At 45.3% G+C, this 21,173-nt stretch overlaps 1 protein-coding gene across 1 annotated transcript; it reads right to left on the bottom strand.

Moving 5' to 3' along the window:
• Positions 1-429: 429 nt before the first annotated feature.
• SLC25A43 (solute carrier family 25 member 43) lies at positions 430-21,173 on the bottom strand. Its single transcript, XM_068957631.1, has 5 exons — positions 20,865-21,173; positions 17,571-17,812; positions 16,478-16,650; positions 3,991-4,125; positions 430-2,844 (listed from the first exon to the last, which is right to left on the bottom strand). Exons 1-5 carry the CDS (start codon positions 21,134-21,136, stop codon positions 2,641-2,643), a joined length of 1,026 nt encoding a protein of 341 aa, XP_068813732.1. The 5' UTR covers positions 21,137-21,173; the 3' UTR covers positions 430-2,640.

Below are 21,173 nucleotides of genomic sequence, written 5' to 3' on the forward strand. Positions count from 1 at the left end.
CCGTCGCCGACCGGGCGCCCGCGCCCCGACACGTCCCGGCTTCGCCGCCGCCGCCGGGCTCCGGGCACCGCGGAGCCGCAGCGTTCGGGCCTACTGCGCCGGGCTGCTGCCTTCAGCCGCCGCGAGATGCGCCATGAGACCTAGGACCTGCCCCGCAGGGCGAGGCCCCTCAGTGACCCCTCACCCGCCCACGCGCTTCCGCTGCGTTTTGGCCTTGTTGTTATCGCACCGCTCTTCACGGTGGCACCGCTCATGGCTCCATGAGCCATCACGGGCCATCCGCATGGAGGCCACCGCTTGCACCGCTTCACGCTTGCACTGCGGTGACCCGTTGCTGAAGCCCTTTGTTTCAGCGCTGCCTTACATGCTCTGCTGTTCCTCTGGGGGATTTCACGTGAGTAGCTGTCATTACACAAGGTGGAAACTTGGTTAAGGTTAATAAGTGATTTATAGGTCTTAGGAATACATTACAATACAAAGAAGGTGTCATTAGCATATCAGAAACAAGTTAGAGGTAACTTTTTAACTCACTTAACTCTGATCAGCTTTGAAGAGCTGAGCAAACGTTCATATGCGCCCATCACTAACGCTTTAAGTTCTTTACAGAAATACAATGTTAGTAAAACACATGAATATGCTTGGACCAGGTAAGGACACCCTTTAAGAAATCAGTTCCTTCCCAACTCATTCCAGTAGTGACCCGAGTCACGTTTCCTTATTCACACATCCCAAATAAATCTCAGCGTTATTATCTGCAGATAGGGAAACTGAGGCACAGCAGGTTGATGAAAGAGCCAGTGGTACTTACAGCCTCGATATGATACATGAGCCACAAGGTCTGCTCTTTACCATCTTGATTTTTGCTATCAATGTCTATATTCCTCTCTGAGAAGAAAACCAACATGAAGCGCCGGCATAGCAGAACTGAGCAAGCCTGTTACAGGGATACCGCAAGACCTCAGCTATAGGGTGTATCAACGCTGAGGGTGAGATGCAAGTCAGCCTTTACAATTAGGCCCAAATCCTTCTGCAAACCTCTCTCCGCAGTCACAGGCTGCTCCCACAGTAGCTCTGCCACTGTCTCATTTTGCTGTGAGGTGGCCTAACCAAGCAGTTCTTGGGATTTACTTATTTCCACCCAGCAGGGCTGCTGCAATCTGTTAAGAAAGAGTGGGGTGGGGAGAAGGGCCTGCAGCAAGCTTTGGGCCACCGGGACATGCCACAGAGGGTCCACATGGGCCCACGTGGACACATTATTTTAAGGGTTTTCTGGCAGAAGGCGCTACAATGACGCGGTTCCCAAGCTGTATTTCTACATACGAACCTAAGCGATACCTCTGGCCCTCTCTGAATTTCCACATGCGAGCCCCACTTCCCCCTTTCAGAGAGGACAGGCCAGCATCACTATTCATATTCAGGTCCTCTTCATCGAACAGAGCCCGAACGCGACTCAGGGCAGTGAGGGGACGTGTGGAGCTAGGGAGGCTCTGGCAGAGGCAGCTGGCTGCAACAGCGCACAGAGAAAGTTTGTACTTTCTGGAGAAAATAACACCAAGAGGACCTTTTTTTGCCCAAGAGCTCCCTAGACTGTTGAGCTGCACTTAAACAGGCAATAAACTGTGACTTCGAGATCACAATAGTTAAAGTGGAAAAATCACCGGCACAGTGTGCACAGAGCCGTTCCACAGGCAAGGTCGGAGCAGCACGATAGGCCTGCGTCGGCCCACAGGAACTAAGTAGTAGCTTAATATAAAGATAGAGCTTTAAGAATGAATACTGAAAAAAAACATCACAAGGTCTCGGCTCCGAAATATCTAACACATTTAAGAACTGAATTTTTCAGGAAATATTTCACTTAGAGGATTTAAGGAAAAACATTATTTTGAACCTGCAATAATTCACCTACATGCAGTTACAGTGCAGCAGAAAGGGGGAAAGATTTTCTAATATGCACTTAAGTTTTTCAGATTGTCATTCCAGTGTCTTGGAGTTCACTTCACATGCTATAGTTCTCTCTTAGCAAAAGCACAGCTGCAGCAGCACGTTTTTATCTCTATGCCAAAGACTTATACTAAATTATTATTCTCAAGTAAGTCTCAAAAACTGAACACTCGATTCAGGAGCGTGAACGAAACTGGGGCTAGTTCTGCATCTGCAGAATGCCTTGTCCACACGGTATCACTAACAGATTTCAGTAGAAATGCCCACACATTGTGTGTATTACAGTTTGTTTACAATTTTCTGCTGACATCGTATCTCAAACTACTTCAAAAAATGTATTTTAATTTTTCTAATATTTTGAAGACACAATTGGTCCTCTCATCTCAGTTCTCTTGCTCTCTGCAAGTGGCTTTATCTAAAAAGACTGTTCAGCATTGAAAAGCACCTAAAATAAGCTCATGTCAAGTTCCAATGACATAGTGTTTTCAAACTAGTTGCGTTTCTCCTCTTCAAGATACACTTGATATTCATATTGCTTGTATCCATTCAGCAAATGAGACGCAAGATTTATTCATTCCTAACACTGACATTTCAGTACTAAAACCGTATAATCTGAGATGCTGGTACCTGAAGTTCAGCATATCCTTCTTGCAAAGTTCATGAAGAAAGGCAATCATATCTGCGATGGACACTCTGATCTCAGTTTTCAAAAGCCGATTTCCTTGGCTCAAAGTTTTCTCTGCGGAGGAGCTTTAATTCCCTCAGTTCTTGTGGCTGTAAACTCTGATCCACTCCAGGAGTCAGTTTGTAACTTAAAGGAGACTCAATATAACCATTTCTGTACAGACAGATTCTCTTGCAGAATTCGAAAGTGCTAAACATTACACCGAAGTATGGGACGATCTGATACATAAAACCAAACAAACATAATAATGCATGTTAGAATCACTACAGTATTCTTAGCTTAGATGTTTTTAAAAAGGAAACTTCACAGAATCACAGCATGGTTGAGGATGGACTTCTAGGACTTCATGTTTGCTCCGGTCTCTTCATAGAGCTGTGCTGATTTATATAAACTCAGAGCCTCGCCTCAAATTAGGCTGGCACCTGCAGCATGCTAAAAGTAGCAGTCTGCTATTCATACGTAACTAATTATAGTGACACTGTGAGGAATAAGGATTTTACTGGCCTGTAAATTAACACAACTTTTAAAATATCCGCGCAAATCCTAGTAACCTTAGCAAACCCTAATACAGAATTTGGGATTCATTCTGCATGCACTAGAACGACTGAACAATTTCTTTCTTCTGTCCCATGCAGAATCAGCAATTCTGGCGCTATGTGGCTTTACACCAGCCAAGGTATGGCCAGGAACAGGCAGGCAGTCATGATCAATCACGCTGTTGCTCCATGACCACTCATTAGCTGACCTGCAGTACCCCACGTAGGTAGTCCTCATCTGCTGCACTGTAAAATGTTTTTATGTAAACTACCTTCTGTTTAGCCTATCAAGTTTTATTTCATGCTTTTAATTGGGTAAGGGCTGTAGTAACTGATATGCATGTCCTCCCTGCTCACTGCAAATAGCAGGACAAAAGTATTAGGACTCCCATGGAGGTGGTTTCTACTTGTGTAATTTTCTTTACAGCGAGGAACGGCACGGCAAATTACTGGAGATCAGCCGAAAAGGAGGACTTGTTCAGCTGCCGTAAGTGGATCACTTGCAATCCCTCATCCATGCCCTGGCTCGTGCGTTAGCAGCACTCCCTTCTCTAAGGGCATTCCAATGAATCTGATGGAAGTAACAATATCTAGAAGCCAAGCTTGCAGCTGGGGAAATATGACCAAACCTATGGTCTGGTTTATAAAGATATTATACAGCTGGTTTATAACCTGCTGGAGATTAAACCAGTTCTGTCACAGACTTTATCATCAATAAGCTGCTAATAAGTATGGAGGAAGGTCATATGTGTTATAACCCCAGGCCTCTGACAGTGCGTCCTGGTTAGTTCAGGACAGTCTTTGACTGGGATGAAAGCAAAAACTCACCTTGAGCAGACTGGGTGTGAGCCCGCTCCAAAGTCCGAGCACACCTTTGTTCTTCACGGTTTGCCGGAAACAGTCAGTCATGCCAGTAAAATGGACATCAACTGCTCCATAGTGGGGAAGCCAAGGGCTCTGTGCCTGCTCGAGAGACATCCAAGGGGATTTAAGACAAACAAAGGAAAACCAAAGTAATTAAAAATAATTATTTCCTCCATTCTGGTAGGAAAGGAGGACTTGACTTTATGCCAGGTTTCAACAGATTGATCTGGATTCTTTTGTCCACGTATCACGCTCTAATCAATTATACTTCAAAAGAATTAACCATTCTGCCTTGAAACGCAATCAGCAAAGGGAGGGAATACCCTGCCTGACAGGTAGGAGAAAGAAAGAGAGCAGTAAGTGCACACAGCACTTCCTTTTGCGTCAATTCATTACCAGAAATAAAACCTGCCCTTGCAAAGACAAACCACCAGAAACCGAGCGGAGCGGCAAGACACATCAGGCCCAAGTCTGCCGGCTGCTCGTGGCTGGGGAGAGGTATTTCACATCATGGGCAGCGGAGCACCTAAGAGAGGGAAGCCTGGGGTTTGCCCAGACACCACAGTGCCTTCCTGTAATCCCGATCAAAACTTGACCTGACTCTTGCAGCTCAGGCTGCGTGCACATTGCAGCAAGACGGGCAACCTGCGCTGCGGGCTGAGCACAGCAGCAGTGGGACAACCCAGACCTCAGCACAGGCTGCACAAGCCCAAAAGGACTGCAGGTGAGCAGCTGGTGCCCGCGTTTCTGAACCTCTGCTATGCGGTTAGTTGATCCAGACAGGTTAAAGTCAGCTTGGAAATGTCTCGCTGGACTGCAGCTACATTTCCAGCTGCAGTTTAGACAGTCTCTGTTCACGTGGGGCAAGTGCAGTGGGTCACTTTTAACAGCAAAATCCTTCCTTCACTAATCTCCTACTGCCTTAGCATGGACAAGATAACTTGACCTTGAGTAATCCCCTCCTCATCCACCTATGCACATGCGCCGCAGGCTTATTTTGCGTGGGCAAACCAGGGTTTGGCTCATACGCACGGCAAGTGACACTTTTCAGTCACAAGCGTGAGGGGACCCCAAGCCACACATTGACACCTTGCATGTGCAAGCTGGATCACAACAGGACAAAAGTTCAAAGAAACAGGAGTTGTACAGTTACCTGACTGGTGAATACGGATAACATTATCTCCTCACTGATCTAAAACACCATGTGTCATAGCATTTTTCCTCTGCTTTGCCAAACTAACCCACAGCTTCTCAAAGGTGCTAAGCCTATGACAAGCCTCTCTTACAAACTGACAACTGGCAGGTCATTTTCTAGATGCCTCGGCTATAGCATTTCAAGTACTTGGCAGCCAAGTACTTTGGTTTAGATAGTAGAAATGGAAGCAGACCAAAACTGATGCTCCAGTGTGTAAGAGGAGGTGGCAGTAAATTGGGTTTAATGCTGTTGTACCCCCTTGCTTTACTGGTAAGTCTGCTGCTAAAATTTAAAGCTAAAAGAAAAAAAAAAAACACAACCTCCCAAATCCACCCAAAGCTAACCGCGTATGTCTTCTATCATCTTGAACGTTCTTCCTCACGTTTTTTGCGTCTGACCGTAGTGCACGGGATCAACTTCTGACTGCAGGTGACAGCTAAAATCATACGGTTGCCTTCTGACAAGGCTTCAGAAGTGGTTTGAGGAGCAATCTGCAGCTGTCTGCGCTGAGAGAGAAGGCAGTGGACTTCCATCACCTCCTAATCCGGTACTCTCCAGATCCCCTTGATCATGCCCGGGCTCTTTTATCCCGGACAAGAGTAGGGTTGAGGATTTAATCTAAGGTCTTTTACACTTTAAGGAGGAAAGAGCAGAAGCATTTGCTTCTGTCTGAACTTCCTCACCAGTGCACCTGATCCGTAACAGAGAGACCACATTTTGGGGAGAATAAGCAGTTTAATTGTTTTAACTGCTTCCCCTCTTTGTGCCTATATTGACCTTGCTGACTCCACGGGGCTGTAGTTGTTTCCCTAACTCCTAACTGCGGTGTGAGCTCCCACAACTTCCTGTTTTAGGGCTCAGAGAGACAGACATTACTGGATTTGTTATTTTACAGTTTTACTGGCCCTGCCTTTACAGATATTTCAAGATAACGATGCTAGTCTGGTAGCCGATGATCATACACACGTTCACCTCTGCTCTATTGCTACGAGGCCAGGAAGCTCAGCTGTCTGCTTGGCTCTCTTACCTAAGTGGTGTGAGAATTTGAAAAGTAATAGCTAAATCCAACACTGAGAAAGAGAGAAATCATTTTTCAAGCTTTGAGGAACTCCTGTACAAAGACTCATGACCGTACTGTAAAAGATGCCGAGTGCTGCCACTAAGACTTCAGGGACCAGTTCCACTGAGAATGGCGATATTAGTACCAGGGATGCTTTGAAGAGCATCCGCATGATGTAGGGACCCTTAAAAATGCACCACCAGTCACAGGAGAGCGGGGCTCAAAGCACTGTTCTGCTTCTGGACTGTCAGGTGGGTTCCCACAGCCTTTTCGGTAAAGGAAGTTACCAGCAGTCAAACAGTGAAGAGCGACAGCTTTTTCAAATGCTTGAGGAAGGCAGACATGCTGCTGCACATATGATTCCCCTCCTTTTTCAAGTCTCTTTGTGATAGGCAGGGCATGACCTGGAAGAATTAACTGCAGGAGTGGAAGTTAATCCCCTTAGTTGCTGTATACATATTGCAAAGGCACATATCAAAGAGTTCTGATTGCAGCACTCCTGCATACGGCACAAATGCAGGCTACAAGCACACTGCTGATTTCAGCAAGATTTTGCATGCAGCAAAAATATTCAGAAGAATGTTAAAAAGGTACAGATAAGTTGAAAATCCAGATTTCTGATTTGCCCACGGACACTGATCTCTTCGGAGATTTACTGAAAGATTTATTTATAGTAACATTCACCACGGCTACAGACGTTTTCAAGATTTCAGTCTGTGGGGTGAAGTATGCTTTGCTGACCCTTCTGCTTTATAGGAGGAGTTTGTTTCTAAGACCTTAGACATAATATTTAAATAACAATTGTCTGTAGAGTCTTAGTGTAAAATGAAAGGTATATCAGCGTGTAGTTAGTTAAAAATTCAGCCTTTTGGAACACAACTGAGCAAAGTTAGAATGTGTTAATGAAAGACTAAAATTAGGAAGGTGCTTCATTGGCACTGTTTTTAATGAAAAAATGGTTGTGGGTTTCGGGTGGTTCTGCACCTTCTAGACATGTCTGCAATACTGGAATGCTTGTAACCGCCTTACAGCGCAAGAGCCAGAAAACGGAACTAACCAAACAGATCAAACTCGTTTCTCTACCCTGGTTTTGCAGAAACCTACCGTGACATACAAATCAAATGGCTAACCTCATATCAAAAAGATCGCGTTTACGACTGAGATGTTTCACACCACGCACCTCAGAGCAGCTTGAATTCCTTTCTTTTGACACCACCTGACACTATGGGCTGCTGAATGGAAACCTACCGGTCACGAACATCCTTTAAGGATCTCCTTCCCCCAGCAGTTATGGCTGTCTCCTACTGCGGAAGGCTGGAGATACTGCTCGGCTTCCTGCACTGACAACACAGAGTGCCAAGCCGCTAGTCACAGTAGCCGTGTGTTTAAGTTGCTGATCTTCTTTTTGCTTCTGATGGGTGATTATTTCTCAAATGATTAAAGCACATCAAATGCAGAATTAGTCCTATTTGCTCTCTCATAAATACAAACACCCTTTTAGCACCCAGAGGCCACTGAATCTAGTTCATTACTGTGATACGTTCCAGAAGTCAGCAGTCTGCTCTATTTTGACAATCCAAACCCAAGAGTTACAGGTATGTATGGACTGGGTAATACCCAGAAAACAACCTGCACTCTGGTTCTCTTTTTCTTATATTAACAAGATATTTAGACAAGGGTGATGTGTCACGACAAAACTCTTGTCAAGGGAATAAAGTCAGTTGTTACCTGAAGACTCTTCAAACACCATCTCTCCTTTGGTCTGCAGTAGGAGGTGAATGCCAGAACAACTCAGTGCCATGTTGGGAAGCAATCTCACATGCCCCTTAGAAGTTTCCCTTTTAATGACCTCCTCCAGCCCCGAATGCCTACTCTCTTCCTTTTAGGACTGAAGGATGGATGTAGTTCACTGTCGGGAGAATGGTGCCCAGCAAAAGATAGTTCGTTTGAATCTTTCCAAGGCTCATGGTAGCCCCATAGGGACAAAGGAGAAAACAGCGGGATCCAGAACCTGCACGGTGGTTGGGCCACTGAAGCCTGTGCCTAGAGCTCTGCAGATACGAAATCCCCACTTGCAATTCAGGACATCTTGGTTTGCAACTATCTGAATTCCTGCTTAAGTTTACAGGTAGTCAGAGACTAATTTGCAAATACTTCCTTCTCAGTTCATGTGTTTTTTTCTCCCCTTTCCTGTTCATAAAATCTCTGTTGATACAAAGCTTTGCTATTTTTAAGCATGTAGTACTATTGGCATGAGGAGTATGACAAATCAATTAACAGCAAATAGCTATCATAGGAGATAGGCTATTCTGATGGGCAGATACAAGAGAATCACCTGTTACTTACAAGTGCTCTTTGTTATTTACAAGTCCAATAGATTCAGTATCCTGCTTTTCTGATTCTAAAAAAGCACAGGAAGGCACTTTACAACACAGCTCAAGAGTTCACTCTCTTAATCTAGAATGTAAAATAAGAAGTCTTTACAGTCTGGGTTAATAAGGACACATCCAACAGGAACGTTTAACCATAAGTCAAAGGAATCTGAAGGACAAATTCTACAGGTTTTTCTTCCGGTAACTCCACTACGATGAACAGAAGTTTCATTCAAGCGGAGATGGAAGGCTTAAAAGAATATTTCATTCCACTCAGACAAGAAACAATTGAAGTGTAAATAAGGATTAATACTTAAAAAAGAAAAAGTACACATAATTTTGGTCAAATCGATCCTTTCTCCTGGAGAAGAGGTGGTAGCTGTTGTCTTTCCTGTGTCAGTGGTTTAATAATGCTGACTTACCCCTGGCCTGGAACATAAAGTCCACCTCTATTCAGGCACGTAAGAAGGTAAATGATGATGAGATATTAGGAGGCAATCGTTTCCAGACGACGACAGCCGAGCAGGTGACCTCCAGCTTCCTGCACTCTAGGCACATGTTGTCCTTTCCTCTGTAACCTGAACTGGGGCCAAGTCCTTCTTGCCTTGCTGAAATCAATGGCACTGAGTGACCAGCAAGGACGAGTTTAACTCCTAGCTTTAAACAGGTTATGGCCAGGCCTGTTATATCCTGTGACTTCATGGTTCATCCCAGAATCCCTCCCTTGCTGCTGAACCTAAGCTTTCTGCGCTTATAACACTTGTTGCATGCAAATATCTTCAGTATGGAATACAGAAGTCTCTTTCCTCAGGATAGCGCTAACCCCTGCACGGACACTTTTGGGTGGTTTCAGATGATTCATGACGATTTAGTTCAATCCTTACAAACAGGTACCCCGCTTTCATGCATGTTAGCACTGGTTTATTTAAAGGTGCAAGCTTGGTCCCACACCACACTGTGAACAGCGACACTAGTTCCCACATCTCCTGCTGTCTGTGTAGGAATTGAGGCCAAAGTTAACATTTCTGCAGGACTGGGGCTTTACAGTGGACCTATTTCCACTGGCCTTATGTGGATTAGGTACAGAATTATACCAAATCAAAACAAACCCGCTAAAAAAAGAAGAGAGTGTCCATGAAGTTTTAGCCCCCGTTTATGCAGTATTTTGCATAACTAATCCTCTCATAAGTCGCAGGAGCATTGTTCCAAGCACAGACACGTTCCAAAGTGACACAAGGCTCTCCTGTGTAACTGATAGAGGAGTGACGATGTTAGGGAATAGCAGTGACAGCTGTCACTGCTATTGTCACTCCTTGGATGAACAGGGTTAAAGACCACTAGTAAGAGCACAAGCTCTCACAAGGTAGACCTGACGGTTAGATAGGCCCCGTCCTACTTTTGATTTTTAATTTATGACTTCTGTCTTACCCAGCTTTTCAGTGGCGCTGTTCAGTGTTTCAGCTCCACGGACAGCCAGCCTCTGTGATTCTCTCCTGTGCAAAACTAGGGATCTACAAGAAATGCCTCTGAGGTTTGTTCAGACAGACAAAAGCTAATCCAAGCTATTACAGAAGGCAAAGCCCACATTACGCTCAGGTCGTTTTTGTCAGGCATCATGTCCCGACTGGTTGCTGCACTGAGTACTTCCCAAAGTAACCTCATACACAGCAGTATAAAATATCTTAATAGCAACATCAACAAAATAATTAAAAAATGCTGGTAGCTGAAAGCAATGAGGCATAATGGAAAAGAGGAAAGAAAGGATAGACTTTGGAGTGTGTTTTTGGTGAAATCGTCTATCTGTCAATAATCAGAGAAGCCAAACTGGTCCCAAGTCCAAGTACAGCAGAATGCAGGGTCCTGGCTGATGCCTGACTCCGAGCACCAAGGAAAAACGAGATCACAGGAAGGAGGAGGAGAAGAGGCAGGTTGACAGAACATCTCCTGTCGTTTTGCAAATGCACAGACGAAGGGAGACACAATGCTTGTTGGGCAGTCCTTCTAACAACAGTGCAAACACGTTTCAGGTGCATACCCTGAAGTACACTGTGACACACCAGAAGGCAACCGCACCTTTCATGCAGAACTGCTTTCTACCCCGTCTTGGGGCAACGGAGGGCTGGAAGATGCCAGCATCCTTTCTTTTATCTGGAAACAGAACTGCACAGTTCATCTCCAACTAAATACACAGACTGGGGTGCCAAATGAACAGGATGGGACTGAACAGAAAGGACCGCTTGCTGAGCCCTTTCCTTAATAAAAATACAATGTTTTATGTAATCCATTTTACACAGTATGTTAACGTAACAATTAGCCCCGTGAGCACAACAAGTACTAACAAGAACTTCCTATGAATTTGCCCCTCATGGCTGGCTGAGCCGTGCATTGGGAGGTGCAAGCTCAGACTGGAATTCTTCTTGTGTCTGGGGCCTTACCAACTCTCTTCCCCAAAGAGGCTCTCTAGCGTCAGTTAATGTAAGACCTCACACTGCAGCCTCCCCCTCAGTCAGAACAACTCTGGAGTTTCTTCTCTATCGGGGCACCTGTTTTACACAACTTGAAGGGACTCAGCATCTCTGAAACCTCTGCTTCTCTGTCAAATTTAGCTGCAGTTGGTAGCAGGATCAACAGTTACTGGGAGCAGGGACAGACAGCTAGCTACCACATAAACCTTACTTCCCCATGAATCAGACTAAAAGTATTCATACTGCTCATTATTTGTTTCCACACTATGGAATATGCCACTCTGTGTGGTCAAATGGCTTCACCTCTGAAAGTCTTCAAAACTCAGGCTCCCATGCAGTTCACTAATAAAGGGTCTCCCTGCACAGTCTCAGAGCACGTATGTTTTTGAGATGGCGTGTGAACCACATGACCCAAAAAGGATTTCTTATTTTTAAACGGGGTCATGACTCTAATAACTTTCATATTCCCAGCTGACAAGAACACAAATCTCACAAACAGCAGGGACGCCACAGCACGGGAGCTCTCAGAGGCTGCCACGCCAGCACCAGCGACCGTTTCCAGGGATGCAGCACTCTCTGCGAGTTGCTCACGCTGAAGCAACGCTGGAGCAGTCGCCTCATTTCAGCAGGGAGAAGGCGCTTTTCTAATGAACATATATAATTTTCTTTTCCAGAGCTTTGTTCATAACCCAGCCGCTGTGCTCTTGCTAGACTGACTTTCACCATGCAAAAACCATAGCGAGGAGACTGCTTTTAGATAGAGACTTAAATAACACCTTTAACAGACTTCAGACTAGAAATGTGCCAATAGAGCACAAGAACGTGTTAACCTTCAACAGGCTACCTCACAGAGGGAATGACTGCTCCGTTTTCTCGAGGTTACTGAGAACACCTAACCTTTACATCATTTACAACAAATTTCACCCTTGCAGAGCATCTTGTGTCTCAAAGCACAAAAGAAAAAAAAAGACATTACAGACTGATAGGCAGCCTCAGCCTGATTCAGTTTGTCACTGAAAAACCACCACTTCTTGGGTAATGCATGACAACAGTCCACGCTAACAAAGAACACAGAGCCCATTTGTTCACGGCAGGAGAGGGAATACACAGCCTGGATTTTAAAACAGAAAGATCACATACCACTGAACAATGTATTCCCCTGAGAGATGTCTTCACAACATAAGGATGCTGTGCAGTCAACACCAAAAACATGCTGAATCCTGCAGTAAGCAAAAGCACGCTTATTCTAGATTACAAGGGTTTGATGGTAAAGCTATCCCTGAGCAGCATTTACTGGCAAGGAAGAGTTTCAGCTAGTTTTAGTTACATCCATTCAAATAAATTATACCAGCAAAATAGGAGCACAGGAGTGAACTTCGGCAAACATAGCTACAGTTTGTTCATGTAAGGAGGTGAGGACTATCTGTACAGTAGACTAAGCGTCTGTGAAATCTGAGAGTCATTTTTGTATATTTTGCCTCACAAAACTTCCAAAGTCACATGTCAATTTGGAACGAAGGCTAAGAAGCCTTCCCCGCTGTGGAGTATCTGAGCCTACCACCGAGAGTCACGTGCAAAAGGGGAAACGCCAAACTTGAGTGTCGGGTTTGCGCTGACCGCTTGTATGTTTATGGATTTCCAGTTCTGCACGCAGCCTAGGTTCAGTGTCATTCTAATTATAAACTTCTGTATGGCATACAACATCTCCAAATTCGTCTTCCCTTGCTGAAATGCCAGGACAGACCTAGGAAGGTCATCCTAGGCAAAAAGGCGACGTGGAAAAGTAGAAGCCTATTACCCGTGCTTCCCTTAGATCCAGACTCCTTTATAGGCAGATACCTTCCTGCTAAAGGGTAAAAAGAGAGCATTCTTGTATGCACTTTAATAAGCCTGCAAGGTAAAAGTGCAGTACTCGAATACTGCTTAGACATTGGGTTGAACAAAGAACGTAATATTGTGAGTGAGGAAGGAAAGCCAAGAATAACAAGCAGTTAAAAGGATATAACGATCAGTAAGTTTTTGTTCTGAAGCTGATATAGCACGAGAATGAGTTAGGAAAGCATTTAACATAGAACATCCCTTTGAACAACCCTCTCCTTCACTAATCCCCTTCTACAGATGCACAACAAAAGCCATATGCCCATGCCAAAACATGCATACAGTACCTCTCCATTCTCTAACATGCCCATCAGGAGCAAAGTGAAAAAAGGAAGACAAAGGAATAAGATTAGGATAATCACAACAAAGAGGACTCACATATTTGGTAAGATTCATTCATGTTAATTAACATATTTTAGAGAAAGCCATTCAAGTATATTTAGTAAACATAGCATTTTTGTAAAAAATGTCAACATGATAAAGATAACACTAATATCAGAGGGAGAAGAAGCCATGGTTACAGAACAAATCTGACATCATAAATCATCACCAAAGCAGAGAGGAAAAACTGTTCACTAACAGATTCCTACTCCCACAGATGTCAATGACAGAAGCTGCTGACATCAGAAGTGTAGGATTCAGCTATGTAAAATGAGAAAGGATGGAACAAAATGATTATGACAGAGGTTAGAAATAACACCTTACCCCTCCTCTCTCAGCAGAATTTAATTCCCAGTGTGTGTAAACATATTGTCAAGTAAACATATATTCAAGTATTGTCTAGATGAGGAGATGGACGGACCGAACTTGTCCAAGGCTGCCCAGCATGTCAGGCAAAGATCTGGATGTTCTGGTCTCAGGCCTGTACTCAATCCCGGGATCAGAGAACACTGCTTTATGACCTAGTTTCTCAGGTTCTGAAGCTCCTGGGACTGCCTTGCAACTCCCTAGTTCCTCATTACCACTAGGTTCACAGGAAGAAAATTCTTTGGCAATATACTACCTCCATCTGTCAGATCCGTGGGATGGAAGGGATAGAAGAAGGAGAATTTATACTGACTTCCACAACATTGTGCGTTCCTCTTCACTCACCAAACTCGTGTCCAGAGCTCCTAAACAAAGCCAGCGTTTCCTCACATGCACTGCAGTGCACTCACACTGGGCCCGAGGGCAGCTAAAGGCTTCAGTAGACCTCTCTTTGTATTACCTAGAAAACTGAATCACTAAAGGGAGCCTCATCAGAGCAAGATGGCTAAGAAAAAAAACAAAAAAAACTGTGATCAATGGTATCTACTCCTGTGTTTTCTACAGGACATTGAGAAGTCTTGAAGCTCTGTCCTCCCTTCTTTACTCTCTTTCTTTCTAGGTCCCTTCGCACGATACCCATTCTGGTGCTATCCTTTCTCTTTTCGGACCACCACCCTGTGAACTGAACATCGCATTCTACTTTCAGGGCATCCTCAGCCACCACCTCCCCAGAACCTGTTCCCATGGCAAACTGCAGTGCCTTCAACAGGAGGTCAAACAGGCCAGGGAGTGAGCGCAGCGCAGGGCTGATCCCTGCAAGGCTGGGCCATACCCAGAAGATAGCAGTGAAAAACAAACTTCTTGGATCACTTTACATGAGTTCCAGTAAGCGCTCAGTATCAGCTTGGGTGAGATCTTCAAGAGGTTTCATTCGTGGACAGACCTCCGTGAATTACCTCATTTCCAATATCAAACCAAGGGTTATGGTTTTTTTATACCTAGACAGCTACTTCTTATGAAATACCCTTGCCTTCTCCTACGTCTTCAGGAAGAGTTACTCAACGGGGGATGTCTCTCCATACTTGGGAAATCACTATGCAAATTGTTCCAATGCACCTATGGCGAAAAACACCTCTCCGTTTAGCTTCTTTGCCTTCCAGAATAATTTTTCAGTAAATCCAGTTCCCACACTTGTGGGCAATAAATCCAGTTCCTTTCTAATTCTAGAAGCCCCAGTCAGATGTTTTAAGCGTCCCATTGGTGAAACAGCACAGCCTAGTGGCAGGAAAACGAAAAATGGGCTCGTTGCACATCTTTGCTTACCCAGCCAGCCAAATGGGGACGCAGGACTTTATAACATCCCATCAGTTACTGCTGAAGGTTACTTTTGAACTGACTACGAAAACCAAATGTTCGATAACTGATATACTGAAATCAAGCAATTAAAAGGGAACTATCACAGTAAATGTATTTATTTTCTTTATTCTTTAGGGCAACAGTGTTGCTGTGCACCTAAGGATATAAAGAAAAGTAGGACTTGTAACAAGAGGTAATTGCTTTTTTAAGATCAACTGATATAGCGGGGAAAAAGGTTCAAGTTTTCGTGCTCAGAATTTATTCCTCACCTAAGACAGTTTATGAGACACCTGATGAAAGAGCTCAGCCCAAAGCATGACTTCTCCCCGCTTCGGCTACATGAGTTGGTCTAATATAAGACATCACTTCTTCAGCTGAGGTCCGGTGTTACCATCTGAATAGCGGGCAATGAATTATGCTTCTGTGTCACACACTGCGTCTGACCTCTGTCTACAGAGGGGAACCCTGCGAGCAGGAGAGAGGAATTCAGAGTTTCCCTGACCTTTTGCTAGCTCCAGGCTTATCAACTAGGCTGTCACTTGATGCGGAGATCTATAATGCTGCCACACCAAACGATGACTGTTTTTTTGGAAGCGATCACAAAAGGTTCCCATAAACCTGCAACCCCATCAACTGGGCCGAAAGAACTAATTCATGTGCCACAGCCAGAGAGCAGTCAGCCATTCACTGCTGATGAAGTTTTGATGAAAATAAGACAACATGAAATTAATCATGTCAATAAGACAGAAGCTGTGGGGTGTTCTTTTTTAATCATTATTACTAATCTCTCAGGAGAAAGAAGCATCAAAATTATATATAATGATACAGTAACTCTAGCAGCACTGATGCTCCAGCAAAGCGACAGCACCAGCAACTGGAAAGTTACCCATTAACCAGAGCAGTCAGAAATAGGACTGAGGATAGTTTTGACGTTGCAGAATTAATAACTGCTGTGCAAGTTTCCTGTGACTGCTGGTAAGCAGATCAGGCATAAACAGCAGAGACCAAAACCATGGAGATGACACAGATCTCTTTCACCCAGCCTACCACCAAGGGGACAGAACACCTGCTTGTCAGAGAACATTTGCCAGTTCTCAACTGTGAGGATCTGATGGATTTGCTGTGAAGAGAAGGAGAAATAAAGCTGAAGACACAGAGTCCAAGATGAAATATATATCCCATTATAGTACTTGTACACATATTACAAACACAACAGCACATTTGTAACAGTGAATTTTCAGACATCAAAAACCCCAAAGCCTCTGTAGTCCACTGGTAAGAGAAACAGAGTGGAAGTCACGATCACCTGGCTAGTCTTGCCCCAACCTCCTGAAACAAGCACATCTAACAAAGTACTAGTAACAAGGACGCTCTGTACCTGCATCTTCCTCTTTACAGTCTCAAACGGGAAAGAAAGGGTCTGTGCCACACCAGCTGCTACACAGCCATTTATAAAGTTTTGAAGAGGAGTGAAATGAATTATGGGTTCTCGCCAGATTTTGTCCAGACTGATGTAAACAAAGAATGAGCCAGCAGAAAATGGGATAGCACCTAGAAAGCAAACCAGATAGAGAAGGTTCACATGAGCACACACCGCAATAAGAAAACAAGTGTTCCTCACATAACCTAAACAGATGGCATAAATCACTTCCAGTTTACACCTTGCATTGCTCAAATCAGACCAACACATAGGAGAACTTTACTTTTTGGCCATTGGTTTACCATGAAAACCCCACACTTCAGCATCTAGTCATGGTGACACGTTCATATATTTGCGTGTTAAAATTTGCATCTTTGGTCAGAATTTCTTCCTGCTTTGGTCTCATGACAGGTCACAGTCTTTCTCCAGCCTAACCCAATTCTAGCCGTTGTACAGGTAAATGGAGCTGCCTCTACAGTCAAGCTGATGAGGGATGCTTCTGTCCTCTCTTGCTTTTTTCACGCTCTCATCAACTTTATAGCGGATTATACATTACTATGCATTTTTAAAAAAGCTACGGAGAGTAAATAAATAATTAAAAAGTCACTTCAAGTAAAGAGAGAAAACTGCTAATTTTTCACCTTTCACATCACTTATATGTTACTCCTTATACTGATTTCACTAAACAGCCAGGGAGATAGTCTTGCACCTAGACAGAAGTTAGAAGCTTTTTTTTTTTTTCTGCTTTTTAAGAGTTAAATAGAGGAAATCCTGCATCTGAGTACAACCAGATCATCTATAAAAGACAGACAAGAGTATTCTGTTGAACTCTTAAGCACACACAAATGCTAAGCACTCAGTCATAATTTGAAGGAAAATAGTTGCAGCAAGGGCAATCGGTATTGTCATGCTTTGTAAAGCTAGATACCTTCTACAGATCAACATCAGTATTTGCTTTTTAAGTCAAGTGAGCAAACAAATGCATTACATAATTGCAATAAACAATGTGCAATGACGCTCAAAAATGTGACTTTCCTCATTATTACTTTACCTAATATAGCTGGTGAAACACCACGGTAGAGTGCAAGAAATCCTTCTTGATGACTAATTTTGCAAAAAGCATGAAAAATCCCTTCGTAAGACGGTTCCAGGCGGTTCTGCACAATGAGTCGTGTCTTAATTACATCAGTAGGATAAGTAACTATGGTTGCAACCATGCCAGCCAGACTTCCTGCTGTGATGGCTCTCCAGTGGGAAACATGACCCAACTCATCCGTGAAAAGCGTAACAAGTCTAGAATAAACACATACAAGAGGTACTATTAATCACAGTACAAAAAAAAAAAAGAAGGAAACAAGAAAAAACAAAGGCAGATTATTCTTGATGAAACTTTTCTGCTCTTCTCCACAAACTTCTTCAGTAGTAAGACTTGAAATTTCAACATGTATTTCATGTAAGAACCTCATTATACTGCATAACACCGTACAAGCATCAGAACCTCTGTGAAACAGAACAGGCGGACGGGCAAACACGAGCACAGTCAGAATGACAGGGCTAAGAGCCCAGAGAGATTTGAGCACTGGACACAAGGTAAATCCACTCTGCAGTACAGCGCAGAAATGCAGAAGTCAGTGCTAACAGCTAGGTCAGCGACTGGAATACAGACTTCTGGCAATGCAATTCACTTTGCTTTTAGTGTTCCTGAGCTAAAACACTTCCCAGTACCTGATCCAGCTTTTTGAGAGGCAGCTGGAGTATCTCTACCTGCAGCACAGTTCACAGCACAGACTGAACTCACACAGCCTGATTCCCCATATGTTGCTGGAGAACTACAGCACCGATTCAACAACAAGAAAAACAATCTTCAAAGATTTGGAGACTATTTGTTCAAATGATTTACTTGTTTGCTTTCCTTGTAAGAGACTTCAAAGTCATTTTAGTCTGTAGAATCCTCATTTATATTTCCATCTACAGGATAAAAATCAACATAACTTAAAACATGCCTGCAAGAAATGCTCCGATGATCAGAGACGTTGGCCCAGTCTTCTACAAGGCCTTCCCCTAGTCAAAATAATCGTCCAAGAAGCACACAGATAACTTCACCCCAGCCCTTTTGAAGGGCTGAACTGAACTGAACATTCCTCTCTTCACTATTTCAGAACAGGAGGGCCCACAAGGATACTTCCCCAGAGATGACTTAGGTGCAGGCACTACTCTGCTCTGGAGGGTAAGTCTAAATTTGAATGTACTTGAGGAAAGCGCAGATTTTTAAGGCTAACCCACAACTCATCCATTTGTGATTCACAGAAGGACTTTTCCATATAAGTAGAACGCTCCTAAATCAGTGAGAAGCGTCACGGAGGCAGCAAGAAGCAAGGAAAGAGTTGAGAGGAGACTCTCAGCTGGAGGTAAAGAAACCTGCTAGTCTATTGCTGAAGCATTAGCTAAACTGCCTAAACAGCAGGTACACATTTGACTACACAATGTCTAGAACAAAATAATTTGCCAAGATTTACATGTCACTTCTTGCTCGGCTGACGCGTCTTCGCATCCAAGTGAGTATTTTCTACTTCACGACAGATCCCTGCATCTCCTTGCCCTGTGCCCTGGACAGGGTGCAAAGCAGAAACACTAGGCAAGCAGAAGTAAAAGTATACATTTTTTTTTCTTTTTTTTTTTATTATGTGTCTTATTTAGTTCCTAGAGTCAACAGGGCTTGATTTTTCTGTGTGTGGGCGGTGCCTCTGTGCTCTACCCAGATAACATTTAAAACCGGCAAGGAAAGACCAAGCCCCCACACAGTAACCACAGGAGGAAGAGTGCAAAGTCAGCTAAACTCCATCCCTTCCACAGCCAGCTTGGCTCCCTCTACACTGCCTCCCCGGCGTCTGCTAACTTTCTCATCATCCCACAGCTTTTTGTGGTTAGCACTGCCATTTATTGAAGTCGCAGTGTTAACACTTCTCTCTTTCTGTGTTTCCTGCCTTTGCATACAATTCTTCCCCTAGAGGAAAAAAACAAAACAAAACAAAAAAAGCAAATAACAAACCAGGGAGTATGTATAGGCAGCTTGTACTTAGTTTTCCTGGTAGCCTACTTCCCCTTGTAACTCGAAAGAACTCACTGAGCAAACTAGAGACATAAGCTGTAGCCTTGCAAAGGGAATACAGAGCGTTTCAAGTTGCAGAAACAACTAAGTTACCTGGCTGAGAATCAGCAGGTATAGATGGGAGCAACGCTGACTCTTTGGGGAACTTCAAGTAAGCATACTTAAACTCCTGTTTCCGCCTCCAGGCTGCTGTTTTCCCTACCCTTTTTGGACCGCTGTACTTTCCACAAGCAGGAGGACACAGCAGAGCTCCCCGATGCCAAGACAGCCTTGTCTATCGCTGCCGGAGCGGCGCGGGCAGCGCTGGGAGGATGATTCTCGCTCGGCCACACGAAGGTCAAACCCTTTGGCAGCGTCAGGCCGGGCCGGAGCCGCCGCCGGCCTGATTGGCCCGCGCAGGCTGAGCCCATGCCTCTCCCCACCCAGCACAGCCCACGAACGGCAATAACCCATCGCCCAGCAGGGCAGAAAATGTCAAGCGCGCACCACGTACACAGCTGGCCGAAAGAAAGAAAGAAGCACCACAACCCCTCAAACCGGCAAAACACGCTGGTGCGCGCGAACAGGCAGGCCGTGCTTTCAAAGCCTACAACACAGGGGCAGCAGAGGGCGAGGTGTAGGCAGAGCGCGCAGGCCGGCAGACGGGCGCTGCTCCGCACCGGTCAGGCAGCCCCGCTGCAGTCGCTCCAGGGCTTGTAGTAATCGGACGGCTGGGTAGTATCAAAGAGCAGATTTAAAAACAAATAACGTCAGATGTCGACTTCAACGTTGCCAAAACAGCAGAACAGCAGCTGTGCAACAACAGGGAAAAAAAGACTGGAATCAGGATTTTGTCAAGCTTCTTGAACAAAGAGGCACTGGATGTAACTGCCTGAAGAACCGTAAGTGACTAAAACAAAAGGGGCGCAAAGAACGGGTGCCGCAGTCACACCTGTGGGCCGCACGGTAACGGCGGCCTGGGAGAGGTTTAAGGCGCCCGGAGCCCACGCGGGACGCGCCGCGCGGCGGCTCCGCGCCCTACAGCCGCACGCGCGGAGGGGCGCAGCGCCCAGGCGGGGCGCGCGGCGAACGCGGAAGGCAGCCGAGCCGCAGGCTAGCGGTGTCTACAAATAACAAATTTGGCTCCTCGCTTTCCCTTCCCGCTTCTTCCCCGACGGCGCGGAAAGGAAGGAGAGAGGGCGCAGCCCCGCCGCTCCGGGGAGCCAGCCGGTCGCCCGGGGCCGGGCCCTCGCTTACCGGCGGGAGGCGGCGACCTGCAGCGCGCTGTAGGGGAAGAGGCGGAGGCAGGCGGTGAGGTTCCCCTTCCAGAGGGCCCGCACGCCCTCGGCGCGGCACAGGCAGCGCCCGGCGCCGCGCAGCCCCCGCCGGCAGTGCCAGGTGCCCACCTGCGCCAGCACCGTCAGCAGCTCCAGCGGCGCCGTCAGGCTGAGGCTCAGCGCGCCCGCCAGCCCGGCGCAGCCCAGCCGCTGCAGGGCCGTCAGCCGGCCGTCCCGCCGCCAGGTGGCCATGGCCCCCCGGAGCGAAGCGGCGGCGCAGCGGGCCCCG

This window comes from Struthio camelus, chromosome 11 (genome assembly GCF_040807025.1).
Source record: "Struthio camelus isolate bStrCam1 chromosome 11, bStrCam1.hap1, whole genome shotgun sequence".
Taxonomy (NCBI): Eukaryota; Metazoa; Chordata; class Aves; order Struthioniformes; family Struthionidae; genus Struthio; species Struthio camelus.